General features: G+C 41.9%; 1 protein-coding gene across 4 annotated transcripts in view; it reads left to right on the forward strand.

Moving 5' to 3' along the window:
• Positions 1 to 4,926: 4,926 nt before the first annotated feature.
• The window catches only part of LOC127635426 (exonuclease mut-7 homolog), a 77,795-nt gene continuing 56,659 nt past the window's right edge, over positions 4,927 to 26,062 (forward strand). For 2 of the 4 annotated variants that reach the window (XM_052115468.1, XM_052115471.1), the window contains exons 1-4: positions 4,935 to 4,992; positions 12,934 to 12,989; positions 20,640 to 20,709; positions 25,309 to 25,373. In XM_052115468.1, coding sequence (XP_051971428.1) covers positions 20,685 to 20,709; positions 25,309 to 25,373 — 90 coding nt within the window. In that variant the 5' untranslated portion in view covers positions 4,935 to 4,992; positions 12,934 to 12,989; positions 20,640 to 20,684. Of the gene's footprint in view, positions 4,993 to 12,933; positions 12,990 to 17,517; positions 17,565 to 20,639; positions 20,710 to 25,308; positions 25,374 to 26,062 lie in introns of those variants that run through there. The other 2 variants (XM_052115469.1, XM_052115470.1) reach the window with 2 other exon arrangements.

Here is a 26,062-nt window from a genome sequence, read left to right on the forward strand (position 1 = left end):
CTTTACACACAAGTGTAGACAAATGAATTGAAGAACCTATCCTTTATTTATTTTTAATATTTCCCTGTAATGGTTCTCTTTTTTCTTTTCTTTTCTTTACAAATATGCAGTAAATAAAAAAAAGAAAACACTGTCAGGCAGTAATGTTTGTAATTTGTAATGTTTTGCATCATGTTTTCTATACCTGTATTTCCTTAATGTGAACTTCTGCAGTTAATCCAGGATGGACTTCAAAGACATTGGTCATTAATCTTACAGTTCAAACAAAATCAATGTTTAAACACCGTCCCCTAACACTTACTTAGTTTAATAATTTTAAACCATGACTTTAACTATGCACAAGTAATATTTACATTATATTCATGATGTTAGCCCCCATAGGGAACTGGCCCCCACAGTGAGTCTGGTTTCTCCCAAGGTTATTTTTCTCCATTTATCAACATCTTATGGAGTTTTGTGTTCCTTGCCACAGTCGCCTTCAGCTTGCTCACTGGGGTTAATAATACAATTATTATTTAATTACTTATTTTTAAACACAATAAACAATCGTATTTTATCTAATTAAACAAAGATGATTCATCGACATTATATACATTAGTTTTATCGTCTGTTAATGCTGATATTCTGTAAAGCTACTTTGAAACGAGGTGTGTTGAAAGGCGCTATACAAATAAAATTGACTTGACTTGACTTGACCTTAATGCACATTTTTCCATGTGTATTTATATCACTGCACCTTCTGTTCTATTGTCCAGGCATTAAAAATTTCAGTTCTGATTGGAATATTCTCGTAGCAAAATACATGTGTAAAATATAAAGAGGACTTTATGTAACTCATCTCACTTGTATTCGTAACCGATTGAGCTAATCCGATGCAGGTTCCAGAGCTTCGGCTAGAGATGCCAGATCATGCCCTGCACTTGAGAAGGGAGGTCCCACCTCAGCGGTATTTCCCAAGGGGAGCCGACCAGTAGCTACACCATCACTGGAAACCAGGACTGATTGAGCTATTTCAGCGCAACCAGTGGAACCGCTTCACTGTCCTCATGGATTTAGCAGATGACAGAATGGATGAGGCATACCAGGGGATATGCATACTTGCGTTTCGCTGGCCATTTGTGAGCATGGCATCTACCCCTAGCAGGGCTTGGGACATGGAGTACCAGAGGGGACAGTAGGTGGTCTGCTTTGCCAAAATATGCCCCAAATCCTTAGGACCTTCTGAGGATGAAGCCTCCATTCCTCAGGTATCATTCCCTGGTGTGACAGCAGATCCGCACCACAGTTCAGATGGCCTGGGACGTATCGCATGCGTTAGGAGAGGAGATAGTGCTCGCTCCAAAGGAGGAGGCGCCATGTCAGGCTCATCACTGGCAGCGATGGGATTCTGCCCTGGCGATTTATGAAATCTACTACTGTTATGTTGTCCGATCAAATCAGAACATGGTGATTGATGTGCCATGCCCGCTTCACGCCTGCCCAGGTGCCGAAGGCTGGGCATCCATCGTACAGTGCGCAAGTCATACCAATGCTGGTACATGATGTTTGAGCCAGCACTGGAGAAATCTCATTTGTAAAAGTCCTGACAGTGTGAAGGTGGATCCTGCCACCCTAAAATCCAGTGGGACTGTTTTCCCCAGTTTGAACTGAGACAGAAACTGAAAAATGGTCTATACGCGCTTCCTTGTGAGATATGCATGTGTAACGGGAGCCAGCAGGTAGATAGCTGTACAGTGTGTAAACCTCACTCTCCTGACCTCAAGAGGTGCACTAGCGACTGATGCTAGAGGCTGTAGCCTTTAACCTCCTTGTTAGCGCACCCGCCGCCAATGCCGGAGACGCCGGTTCGAGTCTTGTTCGGAGCAGGGCTACTAGGACCGGTTACAATGGTGCCGTGACCCGGATGGGAGTGAGGTTTATGGGGGTGAGTGTAACGGGAGCCAGCTGGTAGATAACTGTGCTGTGTGTAAACCTCACTCTCCTGACCTCAAGACGTGCACTAGCGACTGACACTAGAGGCTGTAGCCTTTAGCCTCCTTGTTAGAGCACCCGCCTCCCACACCGGAGATGCTAGTTCGAGTCCCGTATGGAGCGGGTAGAACATTAACGTCACAATGGTGCCGTGACCCGGGGGTGAGTGTAACGGGAGCCAGCTGGTAGATAGCTGTACAGTGTGTAAACCTCACTCTCCTCACCTCAAGTGGTGCACTAGCGACTGATGCTAGAGGCTGTAGCCTTTAGCCTCCTTGTTAGCGCACCTGCCGCTCATGCCGGAGACGCCGGTTCGAGTCCTGTTCGGAGCGGGGCTACTAGGACCGGTTACACATGCATGATCACAGAGTCGAGCCGGACCCCCAAAAAGGAGACCTGTTGGCTGGGAGAAAGCATGCTTTCGCCCAGTTGACATTGAGGCCCAGGCTGTTCAAATTGCCGAGTAGTAAATTCCTGTGCTCGCACAATAGTGCCTCTAATTGGGCTAGTAATAGCCAATTGTCAGCTTTAATGGAGCGAGCGCTGCATCGATACACTTTGTGAACGTGAGGGAAGCCAGGGATAAACCGAAGGGAAGGACTATGAATTGAAAAGCTGTTCTCTTGAACGTGAATCTCAAAAACAGCCTGTGATGAGATGCAATTTTAAAATGAAAGTATGCATCCTTTAGATCTATTGAAGCAAACCAGTCCTGAGGGCGTATGTGCAGTAAGATCTGATACTGAGTTATCATTTGAATGGGTGCTTTACGAGCATGCAATTCAAGCGCCTCAGATCTAACATGGGCTAAAAGTAAGCCTGCAATCTATGCAATAGACTAAAAAAAGACTTGATGCAAAAAATTGGGGTGAGGTCAACTTCAAATTGGTGTGGTGCGGTGATTTTAATGCACATAGTACTTTATGGGGCAGTGCACATAATGATCATAATGGATATATTGTGGAAGAAATATTAGATTGCAATGAACTAGTGTGCTTAAACGATGGAAGAGGAACAAGGATGTAGCTCAGAGGGAACAATTTGGCAATAGATTTAACAATTGTGTCACAAAGTCTGGCTAGACAATGCACATGGGATGTATACTAAACCAAAGTACTATGGGTAGTGATCATTACCCCATCAGATGCAGATTAGGGATAGAAATGGAAGGCTGTCTGGAAGAAAAAATTCCTAGGTGGACATTTTAAACAGCAGATTGGGATCAATTTGAAGAATTCTGATAATGAGAAATAATACAGAAGATGTAGAGGAGTTAAGTAATACAATAAAGGAAATCCTCTGTAGCACAGCTGAAGAGATAATTCAGGGGAGAGAAGAAAGAAGGAATGGTAATAGCTAGATTAAATTATATGATAGAATGTAAAAGTATTTTGTGTCCACATCAAAGTGGTTTTAGGAAAGGTCACATCATGATGGATTCTATTATATGGAGCCTGAAATCAGAAAGGCGTTAATGAATAAAGTATTGTTAGTGGGAGTGTTTTTGATGTAGAAAAAGCTTATGATATGCTGTGGAAGGAGGGACTTCTAATTAAATTGGACAGAATAGCTGTTAAAGAAAGTTTATATAATTGGATAATGGATTTTTTTATTTGGTCGAACCATACAGATCTTGGGTTGGATCATGCTATTCAAAGATATACTCAATAGAGAATGGCACTCCATAAGGCAGTGTACAGTATGTATCCCAATCCTGTTTAATGGGATAGGGAAATCCCTATATGCAGATCACGGAGAACTGTGGAAAAGATGATGGAATGTACCATATGTGGAAAAGAGCATGCAGATTGCGGTTGAAGAAGTGGGAAAAATTTGTAAATAACTGGGGATTTAGACTTTCAGTAGGAAAAAGTAATTGTTTCTCAAAGTAGGAGAAAACTCTCAAAATAAGATTAAAACTTTATGTACAATCATTAGAACAAGTTTCAGTGATTAGGTTTCTGGAGGTGTGGATGGATTCTCTCATATAAAGAAAATATTAGACAAAGGCAAAAAAGGAATACATCAACAATCATTAAAAAGAATATATTGTGCAATGATTAGACCTGTAATAGATTATGATAGCATAGCATATAGTTAGAAAATAAGTGTCATACATTAAGCTTTAAGAATACATTGTGGGGCATTTAGAACTTCCCCTATCCCATCAATACATGTGGGAATGTGAGGGATGCCTTTGGAAATCCAGAGACTAAAATTGAAAATGCCATACTGGAGTTCATTAAAGGTACACACTGAAATGCATCCAGTTAAAAATGTTTTAGAAAAATGGTGGGAACATGAATGTGCAGAATTAAATAGCTTTGGATGGAATGTACAAAAGGAAGCCCAGGACATAGGAATAGACAGCATAAGCATAAGTCCCACAGTGGTAACACCTGTAACACCTCCCTGGCTGTCCCAAATGCCAACCATTGATAGTTTCTAAATAAGATACATGAAAAGGGAATATATATTTCAAAGGATTTAGTTGTGAAGCAGCATCTGGACCATGAATATTTAAAAATGTATACAGGTGGATCAAACAACACATACAAGTAACATTGGAAATAAAAAGTATATTCCAAAATGCACTGAAAGAGCCATAGGTGTACAATGTTCTGGTTAAGATATAAGGGAAACAGGCTTGTTTAGTTGGATTTAGTTCTTGTAGTTTCCCTTTAATCACTACAACCCAGTAGGTGGCGGATATGCACCTTTAGCTGGTTTGCCAAACGCGATAAAACGATGAAGAAGACCTATACGACTACTTATGTCATTTAAAGACAAAACTATTCATGTGACAAATATTATATTTTTGAGTAGTATAATTATGAAACTCTGACTGGTTGCATCTGCATTAACTTTGCAAACATGACCAGCGAGCTCGAGAAAATATGAATGTGCCACATCGTCAAATGCCTCTAATAAACCTTTCCCGCGTTAAATGGTTCCGCCCGGATGTAGGGAAAGATTTATTTCAAACACACCATCTCCTCGTTTGACGTCCGCGTTATTTAAGTAAGTTGAATATTTATAAACAACACTACTTCAGACAAAGTATCTAGAAATAATCGTTTTTAACAACAGTAGTTGTCAGAGTTGATGTCTCGAGTCATGTTGTCATGCTACCATCAGTTGACATTAGCCTGTGCGTGACTCAAATTCAGTGAAGCTTAAATGAAATCATGTGGAAAAATATTTGAGAATGGATTGGTAGTGTTCGTATCACATTATGTACATTAAAACGTGTTTGCTGCCTTGTAAAATGTATCTAGCTGTGAATATGGATGTAATGGAACATTCGTTCTTGCCAAGTCTTTGAACTTTACTTTTAAATGCACCCTTCCGAGTTTTATAGGTACTATATATTCATTAGGGTAAAATGGATTGAAAGTTTGTTATCAAGTTGTTATCAATGCGACAGTACATTTGAATTGAACTATAATGTGGTGAGGTGGCACATCACTCATATTTTTAAGACTTCATAAGTAAGTTTTATATTCAAATGTCTCACATGTCATTAATATGTTCATTTGAAGTAGTCAGATATGTGGAGGGTTTAAGCCTTCTACTTTTCATTCATGTATTACTCATTGCAGCTGATCGGCCAGGCAAATATTTCACCTCGGTAAAGATAGCTTGCGGTTTGAAATTCAGACTTCAATTGGCTATAAATGCGCTGTCGTAGACATGTAAATAATGTCGCAAGTGATTCTTCATGATTTGTGAATTCGGATGACATCATCATCCGCGCCGCAATCGGCCATTTAAATTTTACGACTCTTCATTTTCTAACCCAAATAGCTTCAAAAGTTGAACACGTAGAAAACGGAAACCACTCTCATCAGTCTGATGTGTGCATTTATTCACAGCAGTTTGTTTTCCTGTCAACTCTGTTTAAGTCCATTCCCGGAATGTGAAAATTAAGCGCTGTCCTGATGCGGCTGCAGCTTGGCTCTACTGTTTGCGTCATTTGAATAACAAAAGAGCAAACTCTCATAACGCCGATGAACTCCCAGAGACACATCCACTGTAACTTAAAAACTGCTCACAGACAGCCCGATTCTTTACTAATGGAAAATATGTATTTTCAAATGACTAACATATTAAAACACATATACAGTATACTTAAAACGTAAAATGTAGTGCAGCAGTGAGATTGTAGTGCAAAAGTGTGATTTTGGCATTGCAGTAATGTAAGTTGGGGGGTGGAGGATGTGTTTAATTGTTCTGAAAATAATGTCATTATGCAAAACCCTTTTATGTCCTAAAACAGGCTTTGATTTTGTGATGAACTGTGATCCGGACATGTTATTGACAGGTTTTGTAAGATTTACTCTGTTTGGGTTTAATCATACAATACAAGCAAAAATTAAGGAAACAATACACTCTCTGTGGATTTATGCATGCAAACTGTCAATAAAATTAAAGAAATGAAACGGAATAGTGATATTTTAATAAAGGATGCAAAAAGTAAAACTTGGTGAAACTAGATGAAAATGTTTGTTTTGGTTTCAGTTATCAAAAGAAGACTGGATAAAACGATTCATTTTGAATATTTGAAAAAGGGTGATTTTAGGTTCATATGAATACATTTTTAGGATGAAGTTTATCCGAGGTGATAAAAATGAGAAATATGGGGGGGCCTGGGTAGCTCAGCAAGTAAAGATGCTGACTTCCACCCCTGGAGTCGCAAGTTTGTATCCAGGGCAGAGTGACTCCTAAGGAACCAAATTGCCTGGTTGCTAGGGTGGGTAGAGTCACGTTGGGTTTACCTCCTTGTGGTCGCTATAATGTGGTTCTTGCTCTCGGTGGGGAGTGTGGTGAGTTGTGCATTGATGCCGTGTTGAATAATGTGAAGCCTCCACACGCGCTAGGTCTCCGCTGTAACTCACTCAATAAGCCACGTGATGCACGGATTGATGGTCTCAGGCACGGAGGAAACGGAAATCCGTCCTCCGACACCCAGATTGAGTCGATTCACTATGCCACCACGAGGAGAATAGGGGAGACATTTTATTATTTAAAAAACAATAGCACTATATACAAAAAAAGATTTCATGACTTTAAAATGTCATGTGGTGTAAAAATAGAGCTCCACGCTTCTGGATACATTGAGAATTAAATTTAGTTTTTATGATTTTCACAATTCTGAAGGAAAAAAAAATGCTTATGTGAGTTATAAAACTTGGACATAAGGGTTCTAAACAAAGTAACATGTAATGTTCTCTGCTTAAATCTATGCAAAAATGCAATAAAGTTGTAAATCAAAGATATACATTTAAAATATTTTAAGTCCACAAGAGCATGCAATGAATACATGATAAAATGGCACCTTGTTATTATTGCAAAAAAATAAAAATAACTTTTTTAAAAAGTGCATAAAAAAATAAATGAAACGATTTGGCCTGTTTCTAAAATGCTAAGCGAAAAGCATAATGAGTGGAAAAAGCTTCATTAACAGTTTTATGTCAACTTAGTTTTGCACTGTTATTTTACAAATTATATATTAGGGCTGTCAATCGATTAAAATTTTAAATCAAATTAATTACATGATGTCCCGATTAATTAATCGCATATACAAATATTTGCTGAGAAAGCCCCTCGTATAACAATAATTCAGTATATAATGATGAAATTATACAAATTATATAATTATAATTTAACTAATAATAATAGTTATCTTTAAATATTAAAAAATTATATATAAATATATATATATATATTCAGATAATTAAAATGCATTACATTCCTGTAGCAGAAGAGTTAATCATTGATAAGACAATACAAAAAGTGGCTTTAGAATACAATATATTGTTTACTACCATATTATTGAACATAATTCAATCATTGGCATACAGTTCACAGCAATCCATTTCACAAGTGAATTTATCAATCAGTTGGAGATTTATTATGAGGGATTGTTTAAGAGCCTGTCAATTTCAACAAGTGTCAGACATGCTTGTGTAGCATCTCGGGTGTGTTGCGTCATAAACATAAAATGTTTAGGTCACTGTGTCAAGTTAAAAATAGTTTAATACTTAGAGCACATCATGTGTAGCGTCTTGGGTGGTTGCGTCATAAACACAAAATATTTAGGTCCCTGTGTCCTAAATAAGTTACATTTTCAGATCAAATCCTTCTCTCAACTTCTAAACCGTCACTGTGAGGAATCTCTTATTTATTATGGTAAGGAGTATTATAGGAAATATGAAGAGTAGAGAAATGGGAAAAAGTATGTGAACGGGTGAGATTAGAACCCGGATCTCCAGCGTGACAACACAAACACATACCGTCATACACCCAGTGCTACTACAAATGCATAAGTGGGCGCGGTTTGTTGTAAAATTCTGTGTTTCCACCAGACCAGTGTTTCCCAACCTTTTTTCTGACACGGCACACTTTTTACGACTAAAACATTCTACGGCACCCCACTATCCACATAGGCTAATCATTAATATTTTTCCTTTTCAAGAACTTGTCCATGTTTTCTGTCCATCTTAGTAGCGTGTTTACTTGTAATGTTTGAAATTCGGCTATGCAAAAAAAAACAAAAGCAAGAACAAGTCACATACAGTGCTTGCGTTAGACTTTCTCATTGTCCGTCATTTTGACGGACAGGGTCGTATTGCCCTCCACGTGACAAGATTTGCAGAATGCGTCACAGTGGGCCGATTTTACGAGTTTGTCATGTAAAAAAGCGAGATGTGTGCACAATAAACACTGAAAACATGTATTTGGAAGAGAGAACAAAGCTTGCAGTTGCTTTGATAGCAGAAAGTAATAAAAGGACTCGTTCATATTTAGATCGAAGCGTTTTCTTGGTGAATTTAAATTAGTTCAATAACTGGGGGCTCTGATATTAGTAAACAATTAGGTAATATTTAATTAAAAGAAAATGAGACATTCAATATATCCACAAATTTGTGCAGTTTTTACATATTTTTTTGTTGCTTTGTACTCTCAAAGACATTATTGGTGAAGCAAAAACATTTTCTGCAGCGCTGAAGTGAGTCACGAGAAAGACCCTTAATGCCTATAAATATCACTTTTGCTCATCAATTATTGCTCTTCACAATCACAATTGTCACCGATTATGGTTTCAAAATGGTGAATTTCTCCAAAAGGTGATGAGTTTGGATACCTGAAATTATTTATTTTGTGGAATTTGATAATTTTCCACGGCACACTAGTGGGAAACACTGCACCAGACTGTTGGAGTGCAAATAGTCACTTAGTTATCCAATCTCTTAATTCACTAAATGTCTAACCTGTTAACCAGTTTAATGTCTCTGCCCCATCTTAAAAAATTCAAATATGCATTTGAAGCAGCAGTTGACCCCCCAAAAAAATCTGTTTTGGCTGTCTTGAGTTTGGTCTGTGCATTGGTGGGTGGAGTTAGTGTAAATAGCCTCTGCCAACAAGTTGGGCTATTTGCACTTAGTGTAAATAGACACTCCGTTTAGTTTATTCAGCATTTCGTGCAGGAGCGCTGTAGATGCCATATAAAGTTTAAAAGTTCATCATATAAAAATGCTATTAAAATATTTTGCTCTTCCTTGCTCTTTGAAATCACATCTTAATCACTGTACACATGTCCCACAATGACTATACAATAATAATTTCAAACATTATTCTAGATATGTGTGCATGTATACATACATACATACATACATACATACATGCATAACAGTGGGGATTTCTTTAAGACTGCAAGGGAAGCTCAGCTTCCCCTATAATGTCAAAAAAATAATGGTCAAATATGTACTATTGTGTAAACAAATTATTGACTAAAAATGCGTTAGAACATGTTCATCTCGAAGACGAGTTCGTTCAGAATCAGCTACATTACATATAGCAGGTCGGCTGACTCGATTTACTTCTCATACATTCCCGTAGCGTCAGTGCATTTCCCTGTTGAAGCCGAGCGTCCATTGACTTCAATGGGGCTGCTCTGAACAGTTTTTTTCAGTGTTCCGAAAATAGACGGTCATTGGATAAATGCTGCGATTATGTCCCGCCCACGGACGCTCAGCGTCTCTGGGGGTGAATGAGGAGTGGGCCGGCCCGGACTCCGGGCTTCCGCGTGATTGATTGACAGCGAATCTGTACTATAAGAAGTCACTGAAGCTATTTCGCGCTCAGTCCCATCGCGGATTTCTCAAGTGTAGTCGAAAGACAAACTGCTGCAACCTATTTCTTTATATTTGTTTGGCGAAATTGCTAGTCAATTTGTATAATACATTTCACACAATTATACACCACATTCCTTGTTTCAGTTTTACCAAGTTTAATATATTTTGTTTTAGAGCGTTCGTTCGTTCATTCATTCATTCATACAGTAGGCTAGGCTAGCGTCAGTACGGGTGAAACTGCGCACGATGGCAGACGGTGCTAATATTGTCGACCTGATTTTGGCGAAGCCATTTGAAAGTCTTCCTTACGAGGAAAAATTAGAATTAAACAGCAGGGCAGATCAACACCTAAGATTGATTTAGTGCAAAAAATAGGGAAAAATAACAGGTCTTTTCAGCTCTCCTGGTATGACAAAGTTAGCTGGCTGACTGGAAGTGCTGTGACAAATAAAATGTACTGCTGGCCATGCCTCTTGATGAAACCATCTCACGGATGTGTTGTTTGGTCAAAAGTGGGGTCTGGAGATCTGTCTAACTTTGACAGGGCATATAAAAGACATGAAAAGAGCAATGAACATGTGAGTGCATGTGCAAGATTAAGTTGCATAGGCAGGATCAGGGTTGAGCATGCAATCAATGAAGGTGCTCGCATTCAAGTGACTAAACATAATGAAACAGTCAAACAAAACAGGGCCTTCCTAAACCGCCTTATTGATGTAACATCCTTGCTTGGCCGACAGGAGCTGTCATTTAGGGGACATGATGAGAGTAGTGAATCATCCAACAAGGGAAATTACAGGGAGTTCACAGAAACATTATCTAAATATGACTCTGTACTGTCCACACAATTAGAGTCCTCAACTGTGTTTTCATTCAAAATGACTTGATCTCTGCTCTTGCAGCCACCATTTCTGATCAGATCAGAGATGAAATTCAGGATGCTCCCTTTTTTGGATGGCAGGTGGATGAAACAACTGATATATCCTGCCGTGCCCAACTCTCTGTCATTGTTCGCTATGTGGATAGTGCAGGTAAAATTCAGGAGCGCTTTACTGGATTTTTTGATGTTTCTGGAGGGCGAGATGCTCAGTCCGTTTTTGATGTTTTAAATGAGAACATGCAGGCCTACAATTTTAAGGATAAGCTTGTGGCACAGACCTATGATGGGGCTGCTGTCATGGCTTCAGCACTCAATGGTCTGCAGGCCAAAGTGAAAGCAATAGCCCCAAGTGCAATGTTTGTGCATTGCTATGCACACAGACTGAATCTGGTGCTGTCACAGGGGGCTAAATGCTTGCCTGAGTGCAGAATTTTTTTGCATCACTCTCTGGGTTTGGCACATTTTTTTCAAAATCCACAAAGAGGACGTCTTTTCTGGAGTCTGCAGGCTGTTCAAGGTTGCCCAGAAACGCTCCTACTCGATGGAATTTCACATCACGGATAGTGAGCACTGTGGCAAACAATTATGATGGCCTCCTGCAGACATTTGAAAACATCATTGCAGACACGACAATTGATGATGATACACTGGATTGTGCCAAAGGCTTTCTGAGGAAACTGGAGGATTTTGAGTTTGTGTTCATGTTGTACACATATGAACAAATCTTCACTGAGACTGATGTGGTCTTTGATGTTGTCCAGCAGAGGGCTGATGGATGTTTTTACTACAAGAAAAGAATTGAATCTCTTCTTGCATTTGTCAAAGAGAAAAGGTCAGAGGGGCTTTCCAAGCTGTTTATGCCAAAACAGCAGATCTCACATCAGACCCACGAGATGAGCCCATGAGAAAGCCGTCTGACCCAATTGCAGGATCCCCAAGAGCACTACAGAAATCTCTACATGGCCATCCTTGATAACATCTTGGAGCAGATTCCTCAACGTTTTTCAAATTTGGAAAGTATGCTCTTCTTAGAATTAGTCAATCCAGGGAAATTTGATGACATGAGACAAGAATTTCCAGAGGAGGCCTTCCAAAGTGTCCTGAAAAGTTATGGCCATCACTTTGATTCAGGGAGACTGAGGTCTGAACTTCAAGTCCTGTATTCAGATCAGGACTTGCAGGGTAACAGGGGAAAGCTGTGTGATTACTTGGTGTTCTTCAAAGACATGGAGTTGGACAGTGCAATGCCTCAGCTTTACAAACTGTTCTCATTAGTGGCAACAATTGGAGCTACATCTGCAGGTGTAGAAAGGAGCTTCTGTTTAAAGCGTCTCAAGTCCTACACCCGTAACACAATGGGCCAAGGTCGTTTAAGCAGCCTAGCTCTGCTGGCCATTGAGAAGACACTGGTTAAGTCACTGGAAAAGACGCCTAGTTGGTACGACAGAGTCACAGTGCATTTTCTCGAAAAGGAACGTAGGGCAGAATTTACTTTTAAATAAGTTTATAATGTAGGCCGAAAATGAGCTTCCCCTCTTTGAAAGACCAGCAGCCGCCACTGATGCATATATATACACGTACATGCATACACTGACGGCCAAAAGATTGGAATAATGGACAGATTTAGCTGTTTAGGAAGGAAATTGGTACTTTATTTCACCAAAGTGGCATTCAGCTGATCACAAATATAGTCAGTTCTATAGTCAGGACATTACTGATGTAAAAAACAGCACCATCACTATTTAAAAAAGTCATTTTTGATCAAATCTAGACAGGCCCCATTTACAGCAGCCATCACCCCAACACCTTATCCTTGAGTAATCATGCTAAACTGCTAATTTGGTACTAGAAAATCACTTGCCATTATATCAAACACTGCTGAAAGCTATTTGTTTTTTTAAGTGAAGCTTAACATTGTCTTTGTGTTTGTTTTTGGGTTGCCAGTATGCAATTGTGACAACCGCCAAAGGAAGGGACGGAAACAGGTGTCAGCTTAAGGGGTAAGCTTTTTATTTCTCTTGTTTACTGTATACAATAACAGTGTTGTGGGTTTTTTTTTCCTTGGACGGGTTGTCGGGCTCCCATGCTCCGTCACTGCTGCCCTTTTATGCCGCTCTCCTCATGTTACTGAAATTAGACACAGGTGTTAGTCATCATTTTAGCTCAGGTGTGAGCTCTTACCGCTTTTCTCCCGGACGGGCGCTTGACCACGCCCGCTGCCACATACCCCCACCGCCCGACTCAGGCCGGGCGTCATCCGCCTGCCTACCACTCCCCCATTTCTGGAGAGGAAGTCAGCGCAGCCATCTGCACCCCGGTCTGTGGACCACCTTGAACTTAAAAGGCTGGAGGGCCAGATACCAACGGGTGATCCGGGCGCTAGTATCTTTCATGCGGTGGAGCCACTGCAGTGGGGCATGATCCGAGCAGAGGGTGAAGGCCCGCCCCAGCAGGTAGTATCGGAGGGTGAGGACCGCCCACTTGATGGCCAGACATTCCTTCTCTACGGTGCTGTACTTAGTCTCCCTCAAGGAGAGCTTCGGCTAATGTACAGCACCGGCGCCTCTCCCTCCACCACCTCAGCAGAGTACGGCCCCCAACCCTCTGTCTGAAGCGCCCGGCCTGCAAAACAAAAGGGAGAGAGAAGTCAGGTGCATGCAAAAGCTGCCCCCACAAAGTGCAGCTTTAATCTGTGTAAACGCCTGTTGGCACTGCTCCGACCATTGGACTGGATCTGGAGCCCCTGTTTAGTAAGGTCAGTCAGCGGGCTGGTGACATCCGAATAATTAGGTACAAACCGCCTGTAATAGCCAGCCAGCCCCAGGAACTGCCTCACCCCCTTTTTGGTCTTGGGTCTAGGGCAAGTCGCAATCGCCGTGTCTTGTCAATTTGGGGACGACCTGGCCATGACCCAAGTGGAACCCCAGATACCGCACCTCCACACGCTCAACTCGCGACTTTTTCGGGTTTGCCGTGAGCCCCGCCGCCGCAGCGATCTCAGGACAGCCCTCAAATGTTGTAAGTGCCGCTGCCAATCATTGCTATAAATGATGATATCATCTAGATAGGCAGCGCGTAAGCAGTATGCGGTCTGAGGATCCTATCCATGAGGCGCTGAAACGTGGCTGGTGCCCCTAACAAACCGAAAGGAAGCGCCACGTAATTGGTGTAATCCGAACGGCGTGGTGAAGGCCGTTTTTCACGGGATATTGGTGTCAAGGGATCTGCCAATATCCCTTCGTTAGATCCAAGGTCGAATAAAACCGAGCAGTACCTAACCGATCGAAGCAGTTCATCAACACGGGCATTGGGTATGCGCCAAATTTAGACACCGCGTTGACTTTTCTATAATCCACACAGAAACGCATAGACCCGTCGCTCTTGGGAACAAGGATCGACCGGCTGGACCAATCGCTGTGAGATTCTTCTATTACTCCCATGTCAAGCATCACGCCCAATTCTTCCCGAACTATTTTCTTTTTGTGTTCGGGCAAGCGTATAGGGTGGCAACGCATCACTCACGCCCGCTCGGTCTCGATGTGGTGTTGTATGATGTCTCATGCGCCCGGTAGGGGAGAGAACACGCCTGCAAACTCCTTTGTAGTTCGGAAACCTCTGTGAGTTGGCGTGGGAGAGGTGGTCTCCACAAGGAACCGGGTGTTAGGATTGCGGGCTTTGTTTACCTCCGTCCGAGCTCCGCCTCTCCGAACTACCGCTGCTAACGCCACAGAGGCTGCCTCTTCCCTCCACAATTTCAGGAGGTTGAGGTGATATATTTGACGCCACCCTCTATCGGTACGCTTAACCTCATAATCGAGATCCCCAACTCGTCGTGGTGACCACAAAGGGTCCTTGCCACTTGGCGAGTAATTTCGAGCTCGATGTTGGGAGTAGTACAAGTACTTTATCTCCCGTGCAAATTCTCGTAGCTGAGCATCCCTGTCATACAGCCGGCGCTGGCGTTCTTGAGCCTGGAGCAAATTCTCCTGTGTTAATTGCCCCAGTGTGTGGAGTTTTGCTCGAAGATCAAGAACGTATTGAATTTCATTTTTAGCATTAGAAGGTCCCTCCTCCCAAGCTTCACGGATGACGCCGAGGACTCAGCGTGGCGCCGCCCATACAGCAGCTCAAATGGGGAAAATCCCGTGGAGGCTTGCGGAACCTCTCAGTACTCGCGAATAACAGGGGTCCAGCCACTTATCCCAATTCCTAGCGTCTTGCGCACGCAATTTACTTAATCATATTTTTGAGTGTTTTATTAAATCGTTCCACCAGTCCATCCGCCTGAGGATGGTACACGCTTAGTGCGAATCGACTTAATGCCCAATAGTTCGTGAAGTTCGCGAGTGTTCGTGGACATAAAAGTAGTGCCTTGGTCGGTGAGGATTTCTTTCGAACCCCCACCCGGAGATTATCTTGAAGAGTGCCCCGCAACACTACGCGCTGAGATGTTGCTCAGAGGCACTGCTTCCGGATACCGCTATGCGTAATCCACCAGGACTAACACAAAGCTGATGTCCGCGTGACGCCCGCTCTAATGGCCCGACGAGGTCCATTCCAATTCTCTCAAGGGAACCTCGATCAACGGAAGGGTGCGCAAAGGCGCTTTTGGGGTGGCCTGTGGGTTTACCAGCTGACATTCACGCACGCCGCGACACCACCTGCGGACGTCGCCGCCAATGCCCGCCAATAGAAACGGGCTATTAGATCGAAAAGTGTTTTCCGCTCCCCTAGGTGACCGCCATAGGATTATAGTGAGCCGCCTGGAAAACCATTTCCCGGCGCTCAGTGGAATCAACAATTGTGTCAGCTCCTCCTTTGTTTGAGCCGCCCCGCGCCACTCTGTACAACCGATCGTTAATAACTGAAAAATACGGATATGAAATGGCGATACCGGCCGGAGTTGTTGACCATCGATCACTCTCACTTGGTCAAAAGCGTGCTTAAGGGTTTCATCCCGCGACTGCTCCAAGGGAAAGTCCCCTCAGGGAACTCCCTGAGAGGAGGGGTGACCCCTCGCCCCTTCCCTCGCCACTGGAGCAGCCGAGGACGGCCCCTGCCCGCCTCCCTGCCAAAGCATCGCACATCACACACCTCTTCACTTTCATGCAGGACCCATCCGCACAAACTCCCTCTAATACACTTCTAAAATTCGCCAATCAGTACCCAAGATTAGCGGATGGGTGAGGCGGAACTAACCGCTGCCTCCACACTATGTTTTTCTCCCCGAATTTGATCGCTAAAGTCACCATGTGGTACTTGTGAATATCCCCATGCACACACCTCACCCTCACCCGCTTAGCTGTGCCCAAAGCCTCGGGTTGAACCAAGCGCTGGTGGATGGTGGTCTGATTACAGCCGGTATCCATCAATGCTTGGTATGTACCCCCTGAATCCTTACCGGACCCGCACGCTCCAGCCCGACCGGGGCAGCCTGTGGGACATCGGAGACCCGCACCACCGCCCCCACCTCCATCAGCGGACACTGATCCCGAAGTGGTCCGGGTCTCCGCGACCTCCAGCAGACCGCCCAGGCGCCACGGCCGCACCTGCAGCTGGCAGGCGCCACCACCTGAGGAGGAGAGCGGCTGAAGGACGGGAAGGGTTAGGCGGGTTCTCCCACGGCCGGGAAGTTGGCCTGGTGTATCCTCCACGCCTGCGGGGGCAGGAACGGGCCCTGGGGAGAGAGCAGAGCGAGAGGGAGCAGGGGGAGAAGCAGGGGAAGACACAGGGAAGGGAGAGAGAGAGAGAGGGGAGGGCTCATCCGCCTCGGTATCGCCGCCAAGTGGTCCTCTCGCGAGCTGAACAGCTGCCTCCAGCGACGCCGGACGGTGGCACTGGACCCATTCCGCCGCTCTCCTGGGCAGTCGCTGCCGAATTGCTCTAGTACCACCTGATCGATGACTCCTCGACGCCGCGGTCCCCCGCGAAGCAGCCACGCCGACAGGCGCCCCGAGCCGCTTGAGCAAACGCAAACGGGCGGTCGGACTTCTCAAGCTTCATGCTCCGAAGAGCTGGCGATTCTCCTCCGGCCCGACCAACCCATTGCAGAATGGCCCTCTTTAGGTCAGAGTAAGCCAGGAGGTTAGTCGCCGCAGTTGTTGTGCCGCGAGTTGTGCTTCCCCGACAGGAGAGGAATTAGACGGGCTGCCCACTGTTCGGGCGGCCAGTCCCAGATTTCAGCCGTCTTCTCAAATAAGTCGAGGAAGGCCTCAGGATCATCTGCTACCCCCATCTTCTGTAACGTGGGCGGGGGCAGCGTAGAGTGAATGTCCGGGGTCGCGGCTGGGGCCGACGCAGCCTCCTGGCTGAGGAGGCTCCGGATAGCAAGTCGGTCCTCTGCCTGAGCCCGCATGATGTCGAAGAACCGCCGATCTTGATCCTGCCGGAGCTCAAGCAGGGATTGTTGGTGGCCTTGATGGAGAGTAGCGAGGGACTGGAGGATTTCCGCCAGCTGGGAGGACTCTATGGGGCGACCTTGTTCCATAACTCAAAAAAAAAAAAAAAAGTCCCGGGTTTCGCACCAATGTGACAACCGCCAAAGGAAGGGACGGAAACAGGTGTCAGCTTAAGGGGTAAGCTTTTTATTTCTCTTGTTTACTGTATACAATAACGGTGTTGTGGGGTTTTTTTCCTTGGACGGGTTGTCGGGCTCCCATGCTCCGTCACTGCTGCCCTTTTATGCCGCTCTCCTCATGTTACTGAAATTAGACACAGGTGTTAGTCATCATTTTAGCTCAGGTGTGAGCGCCCTTACCGCTTTTCTCTCCCGGACGGGCGCTTGACCACGCCCCCGCTGCCACAGCAATAGACTGGCATGTGTTAAGGTCAATATTAGGTCAAAAATGGCAAAAAAAAAAAAAAAGCAAGCAGTTTTGTCTAGAAACTCATCTGTCAATCATTGTTTTGATGAATGAAGGTTATACAATGCTTGAAATTGCAAAAAAAAAAACTGAAGATTTCATACAAAGGTGTACACTACAGTCTTCAAAGACAAAAGGACAACTGGCTCTAACAAGGACAGAAAGAGATGTGGAAGTCCAGATGTACAACTAAACAAGAGGATAAGTACATCAGAGTCAAATAGACGCCTCACATGTCCTCAGCTGACAGCTTCATTGAATTCTACCCGCTCAACACCAGTTTCATGTACAACAGTAAAGAGAAGACTCAGGGGTGCAGGCCTTACGGGAAGAATTGCAAAGACACTTTTGAAACAGAAAATCGAAAAGAAAATGTTACAGTGGGTAAAGAACAACAGATAATTGGAAAAGAGTGTTATGGATTTTAACCCCATTCAGCTTTTGTGGGATCAGCTAGACTGTAAGGTGCGTGAGAAGTGCCCAACAAGACAGCCACATCTAAGTTCTACAGGAAGCGTGGGGTGAAATGTCACCGGGGTATCTGGACAAACTGACAGCTAGAATGCCAAGGATCTGCAAAGCTGTCATTGCTGCTCGTGGAGGATTTTTTCAACTCTTTCAAGTAGTTTGAGAAGTTTTGAACATTGGTGCCTAGGTAGGTCAGCGAGTATTGACGCTGACTACCACCTCTGGAGTCATGAGTTCAAATCCAGGGTGTGCTGAGTGACTCCACCCAGGTCTTCTAAGCAACCAAATTGGCCAGGTGCTAGGGAGAGTAGTCACATGGGGTAACCTCCTCGTGTTTGCGATTTAGTGGTTCTCGCTCTCAATTTGGTGTGTGGTAAGTTGTGCGTGGATTGCGGAGAATAGCATGAGCCTCCACATGCTGTGAGTCTCTGCAGTGTCATGCACAATGAGCCACATGATAAAATGCGCAGATTGACTGAGACTTGTCATCCACCACCCAGATTGAGGCGAGTAACCGCACCACCACAAGGACCTAGTAAGCAGTGGGAATTGGGCATTCCAAATTGGGAGAAAAGGGGATACAATTTGTTTTTCAAATTGTAATAGTCATTTTTCACATTATTAATGTCTTGACTATACATTGTGATCAGTTGAATGCCACATTATTAGTGAATAAAAGTACCAATTTCTTTCCATAATAGCAAAATCTGTACATTATTCCAAACATTTGGCCACGTGTGTGTGTGTGTGTGTGTGTGTGTGTGTGTGTGTGTGTGTGTGTGTATATTATTTAATTTTAATGGTTGTACAACATGACCTGAACATAATGTGCCTTTTAAAAAAATAAGTCAAATTATCTGATATTGTTTTAATTCTTCACACACATTCTTGAGGGTCTAAAGGGGTTATCTCTATTTTTGAACTACTTAATGTTTACATCAATTGATTTATGATTTTTTGTTCAAAGTTCTTCAAATATTGTTAATATTTTAAAAAAAATTATTTCACTGCATATTTTTTAAATAAATAATAATGAAAACGTATTTTACACTTGTCAAGAATTTCAGCTTTTAATTCATTTTATTTTTACTTTAAGCCCTAGAACAAAAATATTGAAATTACTTATAGGTCAGTAATTGAAAACGATGTATTTAAGTAATTGTTGTATATAAATCAATGCATTTTTTAATAACTTATTAGATGTGGACAAAAACAAAAAAAGCCTTACTACTTTGACCCTCTAATTTTTCTTAGTATAAGAGTATAAATAGGACCTGAACACAAATTGACCAATACAGCGGAGAGGTGCAGGTCACAATGTGAGTTCCAGCTGTGTCCACTAGATGACAGTAAAGACCAGAAGAGATAATAATATAAACTGAGAAGTTTTGAGTTTAGTGCCAGGAGGAGCTTTCCTTGAGACTGCTGAAAGAAACAGCCCAGACTCCAGACCAAAAAAACAAAACTTCCTCAGCCTCTAAAGCACGTCGCCTAGTCAGCTGGCAGACTGCCCTTTCTTGGGCTGCTGTTCCCACAGGGAGGGAGACCGTGTGTGTGTGTGTGTGTGTGTGTGTGTGTGTGTGTGTGTGTGTGTGTGTGTGTGTGTGTGTGTGACTGAAATGTGTACATGTGGGTACTGGATTGTGATTATTGAGTCTTGACACCTGAGGCACTTGTTCACATGTTGCTCAACACAAGTCGATTTAACTGTTAAGTTAAAAAACACATATTGTCATACAATATATTTACTCTTTTAATCTAAGTGTAAATATTAATAATTTCTTGGAAGGTTACACAGGCCTGAAGCATTGCTGATGCTAAGAGGAACAACATATAACACTTTATTCAGTCAGTAAAAATCTTGTTGACTTGACAAAAACTGCATGAGAATTTGTGAGAACTCATTGAAAAGACTCAAATATCCTACATGCATAGCACAAACAATATTGAGGCCAGCTGCCAAAGCTGCATTTTTGGGAATTGCTACATGGAGGAAATGTTTTTAAACTTTCAGTTGTTCAGGTCATCTTGCAAATCCCACAATAACTTCCCAGCCTGAGAGTCAGAACTTCTGAATATCTTTTTTTTTTTCCTTGTTTCTTGGTTGAGAGTTAGAAGTAAAATCAGCACCAAACCTCTCCTGATCAGTTATAAACTGGTTATGAATGTTAATAAAAACCACCAGGCAAGAGAATTATGCATAGTAGTCATGTTTAGACTATGTTTGCCATGTTCTAACCTGTTAACCAAATCTGCAATGGGAATCTGTTTGTTCATGCATTTTACAATCAATGCAATGAACTTCTTTTTTTTGTTAAGGGTGTGGAAGCATTGTCCTGAGACAGCGCCACCAGGTGTGCAAGAATGAGCCTGGTAGGACACTCGAAAGGTGAGTTTTAAACAGAATTGTGCCTTTAAACACTTTGGGCTCTGTTTTCATAAGAGGACAAAGTGCAGCGCTATGTGCTACAACCGTGCACTACATATATCCCATTTTTGTGAGAGCACTAATTCAAAGTGCATTTTCCATGCCAGCGTGAAGCACAAGTGGGCATGTGTGTTTGCACTATCTGTGGGTGATTGTATGTTAATTAAGTGGTGTAAAGTGCAATTTTCTATTTTCCTTAGAAATAGTTCATTGCGCTAAGACGTTTCAAAAGCAGGTCTGTTTTCAGCGCAAAGGTTAAACTCCGTTTCTGCTTTTGCAGTTTGGAGATTTCACCAGCAGGTGGTGATAAAGTCCATGTCCAAACTCTGAAAATATAGTGGAACATCAAATGAAGTCCCTGACAATCAGAGTTGTAGCTGATAAGTTTTTTATTTAAATTATTATTGTTTATGGTTATAATTGTTTCATGATCTAATTTTTATGGGTATTTTTCCACCTTTTATCGTAGAGTGATTTTAAGTCACTGCAAAATGTTGTCTGAAGTGTAATTAGAATTTAGAAATAATTTTGGTTTAATTTTTTCATGTTTCAATGAATTAATTGAATTGATACAAAATCAAAATCGACCGATAGAAGTGAAGTGCGCACAGACACAATACTATTAATACTAGTCATGATTTGTGTCAGTAGATGAACATTATTAATAATACTTACATTCCCTATAATTTAATGGAGCGTATATCAAGATTAACATTTTCTAAGCATATAAAAGGAGTGTGTCCATATGTCTGTTATTCTAATTCAGTGCATACAGTCCATTTACACAACAAACTTCTTATGAATGTGCTGCCTTTGTTAATATCGCTGGTGCTTGAGGGAATGAACTATATAATAGGATGCAGACTGTGCAATAACCGGAGAAGGAACTCCGTATTCAATTGCGCTTTACCCAATCCATCAGCACATTGCGCAAGCGATTTCGGCAATCCCACTTGCACATAGACTTAGCGCATGCTTTCTCGAAAATATAACAAAACTTTATGGCCATGCCCATTGACTTTGCACTTATGACTTATAGCATAGTTCTACACTTAATGCTAGTGCACTTAAAATGGGGCCATTTATTTAGATTTTTTAATTGGTGGTGTTTGCTAAGGTGAGCAACATCATATGTATTGCTCATTCGAAGGATTAGGGATTTGAACAAACCCCTAATCCTAAATATTTGTACAGTATGTCAACATGAATCAAAATTGACCCTATTTATTAGTACATGTTGCTAAAGAGCATTTTCTAAATGCTTCGTTTCCACTTGACAAAAACACTTCTACTGCGGATAAGGGGTGTGAATGTAGCAAAAGTTATGCGTTTTAAACAAAAACTTATTTAAAAAAAAAAAAAAAAGCTCTCCATTTTGAAAATTCCTCACTTTCCAAAGTATGCAGGTAATGAATTGTCCACACTAATACGATTTCTTATGAAAGCGCATTCATTTAGTTAAGTTTACGCCTTTCATCCACACTAGAACACCATTTCCCCCCAATGAAAACCGGGCATATTGAAAATGGTCTCCTATATAAACATGCCATTTTTTTCCAAAATACATAAGGAAATTGAAAATGGAGTTATGTGGTAATGTAGAGAGTTTTCACATTTAAATTCCAATCTATTCAATCCAAAAACAATCTATTATTTGGTGCAGGAATCCACATTCTAGTGTGGATGAGAGGCTTAAAACTAGCGAAATAAATGTGTTTTCAAATGAAAGTGTAGTAGTGTGGACCACTGAAAACAGAGCTTTTCAATGTATATAATGACGTTAGGAAACTGAAAACAGAGTTTTCAAACAAAAGTGGACTAGTGTGGATGTGGCCTAAGAAACCACTTAACAACCTTCTAGTACACCTTATCAATGTCCTAAATAATAATTGGCGAGCTTCTTTAACGGGTCGTTCCCTCCATGAGTGGAAGTATTGGATGTTATAGACTTCTGTAAGTACATACAAGTCTCCTTCATTAACTCGTTCACTTTCTCACTTCCCATTGACTAGTTGCAAAGTCCACATTCCTGAATGTCCTTCCGCCCCAAGCGTGCATGTATGCGTGTATGTTAATACCTGTTAAAGAATGGGGTTAGGGTGGGGTGGAGAGAAAGACGAGGGAATATGTGTCATTGTACTAGTATGTGTACACGCTGCTGTCACACTAATCACGGAAAGTTACCTAATGGGAAAAGACTAGCCTAAACAAAGTTTAAAAGAGCCTGTTAAAGGGAATTCACATACCAAATCTGAAAAATCCTATCATAAATTGCTGTTCATTTTTGGGTTAACTACTCATTTAAGCATGTGTAGGGTGTATTGTGGGCAAATGCGTTAAGCTCCGTGCAAGAATATGCAGCCTGACGGGGCGAGGTGGGGGAGGAGTTTGCACCTAGAGTGGACTGAGAAAAGCCCTTTGCACCACTTTCCCAGGCTGTCGGTTAGGAAGGCTGGATTTTTTTTTACACCGTGACCATCGTGTTGCCCTTTCCGGGGGAAATCCGAGACAAACGCGAGGGGAGGGGGGCAGGAAAACCGGCCCTGGGAAGAAGAGGGAGAGAGAAGAAAGGTGTTGGCCACACAGCATGAGTGAGGCAGTTGCTTTCATGGCTACTCAAAGGACCATATACCTCCCCTCCGTTTTCCCATTGTCACGGGCCTGTCCTGTCTCACCCCCGCCTTCCTCCTGAAAAATGGCTCATCTTCTCACAGTTTTGTGGCCTGAAATCCCTCCCCAAAACACAAAGCCCCAACACCTCTTAACCAACAATAGGCCCCTCCTTTTACTCCCTGTTACGCGTATTAAATGTTAATTTTCCAACCCTTTTTGCCCAATTCAAATGCGGTGTGAAGTATCCACATGTAACAATAGCTGACTAGGACAGAAAGTGTCAAGGAGTGCATTACAAATGATGTCAAATAGTTAAACCTGTATTCTGGATTTAAAAGGGAAAAGTTTCTCTTAAAATCTTATCGTGGCGGGCAAAGTTAGAAAAGTTTAAAAGCAAAGTTTAAATTCAGCGTAAAATCAAAATTCAATACACCTTCTTGGTCCTCTTTGTGCAATTACGGTGCACGTCATTCCTTAAAAGCATTCATAATCTGTTGTCAAAGTGTAATAACTTCTGTAGCCACATCCACCTGTCTCATAGAAACCATTTGTCATTGTCTAATTAATTCCCAATTGATTCTCATTAAAGGGATAGTTCACCCAAAAATTCAAATTATCTCATCATTTACTCACACTCATGCCATAACAGATGTGGATGACATTCTTTCAACTGCTCAAATGAGGATCAGCTGTTTGGGCCATTCAATGCAAGTAAATGGGTGCCAGTTTTCAAGGTCCAAAAAGCAAATAAAGGCAGCATAAAAGTAATCCAAAAGACTAGTGGTTTAATCATTATCTTCAGAAGAGATGTGATAGGTGTGGGTGAGAAACAGATCAATATTTAAGTCCTTTTTTACTATATATTCTCCTCCCTGCTCAGTCAATCTCTACTTTAACTTTCACATTCTTCTTGTGTTTTTGTTGATTCGCATTATTCATGCATATCGCCTCCTACTGGACAGGGAGAAGAATTTCTTGCAAAAAGGACTTTAATATTGTTTATTATCTGTTTCTCACCCACACAACTGGAGTCGTATGGATTACCTTTTTTACTACTATTTATGCTTTTTGGAGTTTTAAAGTTCTGGTCACTATTCATTTGCATTGAATGGACCTACAGAGCTGAAATATTCTTCTAAAAATCTTCATTTGTGTTCAGCAGAAAGTCACACACATCTGGGATGGCATGAGGGTGAGTAAATGAAGAAAGAATTTTCATTTTTGGGTGAACTATTCCTTTAAGGCTAGGGTATACCAAACCTGGTCTCATGACATGTCGTAATAATTGTTTGAGATGCCGTAATCATACACGTTACATGTACAAAAACGTACAACATTTTCTTACATAGGAAAAAATAAAGTACCAAGTAACATAAATCTTAATCTGACCATAAAGCTGTGTTGGCGAAGCTACTTTGAAACCGTAGCTTCCCAAGCAACAAGCTACTCAACATAAAATCAAAATTCAATACACCTTCTTTGTCCAGTGATGTTTCCTGACAGTCTTTCCTTGAACTATTCAATAAAGATAATAAAATACTTTGTGCCAGATTGTACATAGTCAACCATTATAATGCATAACAAAGACGTATAACATTTAGAACAAATATGCATCAATAATATGAGAACATGCGGTGACAAAAAGTTCATAATAGCATTAACATAACTACTGAGAAAATTCAGAGAAAAATTGCTTTTTTTCATTGAGCTATCTGATGAACTCCGGAATAAAGGAGAATTTCTTTCGTCTGTATAAGGGCAACCTCTTTCCTACAGGTAGAAGTGGATATTCAAGATGTAAAGAGTGTATCAAAGAGGCAAAAAGCCCCAAAGTTTTTAAATATGGAAAGATTGCAGAGATTTCGTGAAGCGTTCAATGGGGAATTGATTCACAGAGTTGACAAGCAGGCTTGTGTGTAACCTTGGTGACATGTGTTTGTGCCCCAGGTGTTGACCTGCCTGCCCTGCTGGAGCACCTCCACGGCCTGTGGAACAGGAAAGAGCTGCAGGAGGTAAGAGAAACATGCCATTATACTCTCCTTAAGAGCAGAGCATGTGACGGTCTCGTGAGAGTTCAGATGGAAAAAAGATGGAAGATATGTGTTGCATACCTACCATGAGAGAAAGGACGTGCATCAGGGACGTAGCAAATGACTTCATAGGAATAGTAAATAAAAATAATGAAAATTCTCTCTTCGTTTTACTCACCCTCGTGCCATCCCAGATGTGCATAACTTTCTTTCTTCTGCTGAACACAAACAAAGATATTTAGAAGAATATTTCAGCTCTGTAGGTCCATACAATGAAAGTGAATGGTGACCAGACCTTTGAAGCTCCAAAGCACAAAAAGGCAGCGTAAAATCAATATGACTCCAGTGGTTAAATCTATATCTTCAGAATCAATGAGATAGGTATGGGTAAGAACCAGATCAATATTTAAGTACTTTTTCACTATAAATCTTTCACATTATTCTTTTGTTTTTAGTGATTCACATTTTTCATGCATATCACCACCTACTGGGCAGATAGGAGAATTTATAGTAACAAAAGGACTTAAATATTGATCTGTTTCTCACCCACACCTGTCATACCACTTCTGAAGAGATGAATTAAAGTCACATGGATTGCACTTGTCCTGCATTTAATGTGCCTTTTGGAGCTTCAAAGTTTTGGTCACCATTCACATTGTATGGAGCTACAG

This window comes from Xyrauchen texanus, chromosome 43 (assembly GCF_025860055.1).
Source record: "Xyrauchen texanus isolate HMW12.3.18 chromosome 43, RBS_HiC_50CHRs, whole genome shotgun sequence".
In the NCBI taxonomy this organism is placed as follows: domain Eukaryota; kingdom Metazoa; phylum Chordata; class Actinopteri; order Cypriniformes; family Catostomidae; genus Xyrauchen; species Xyrauchen texanus.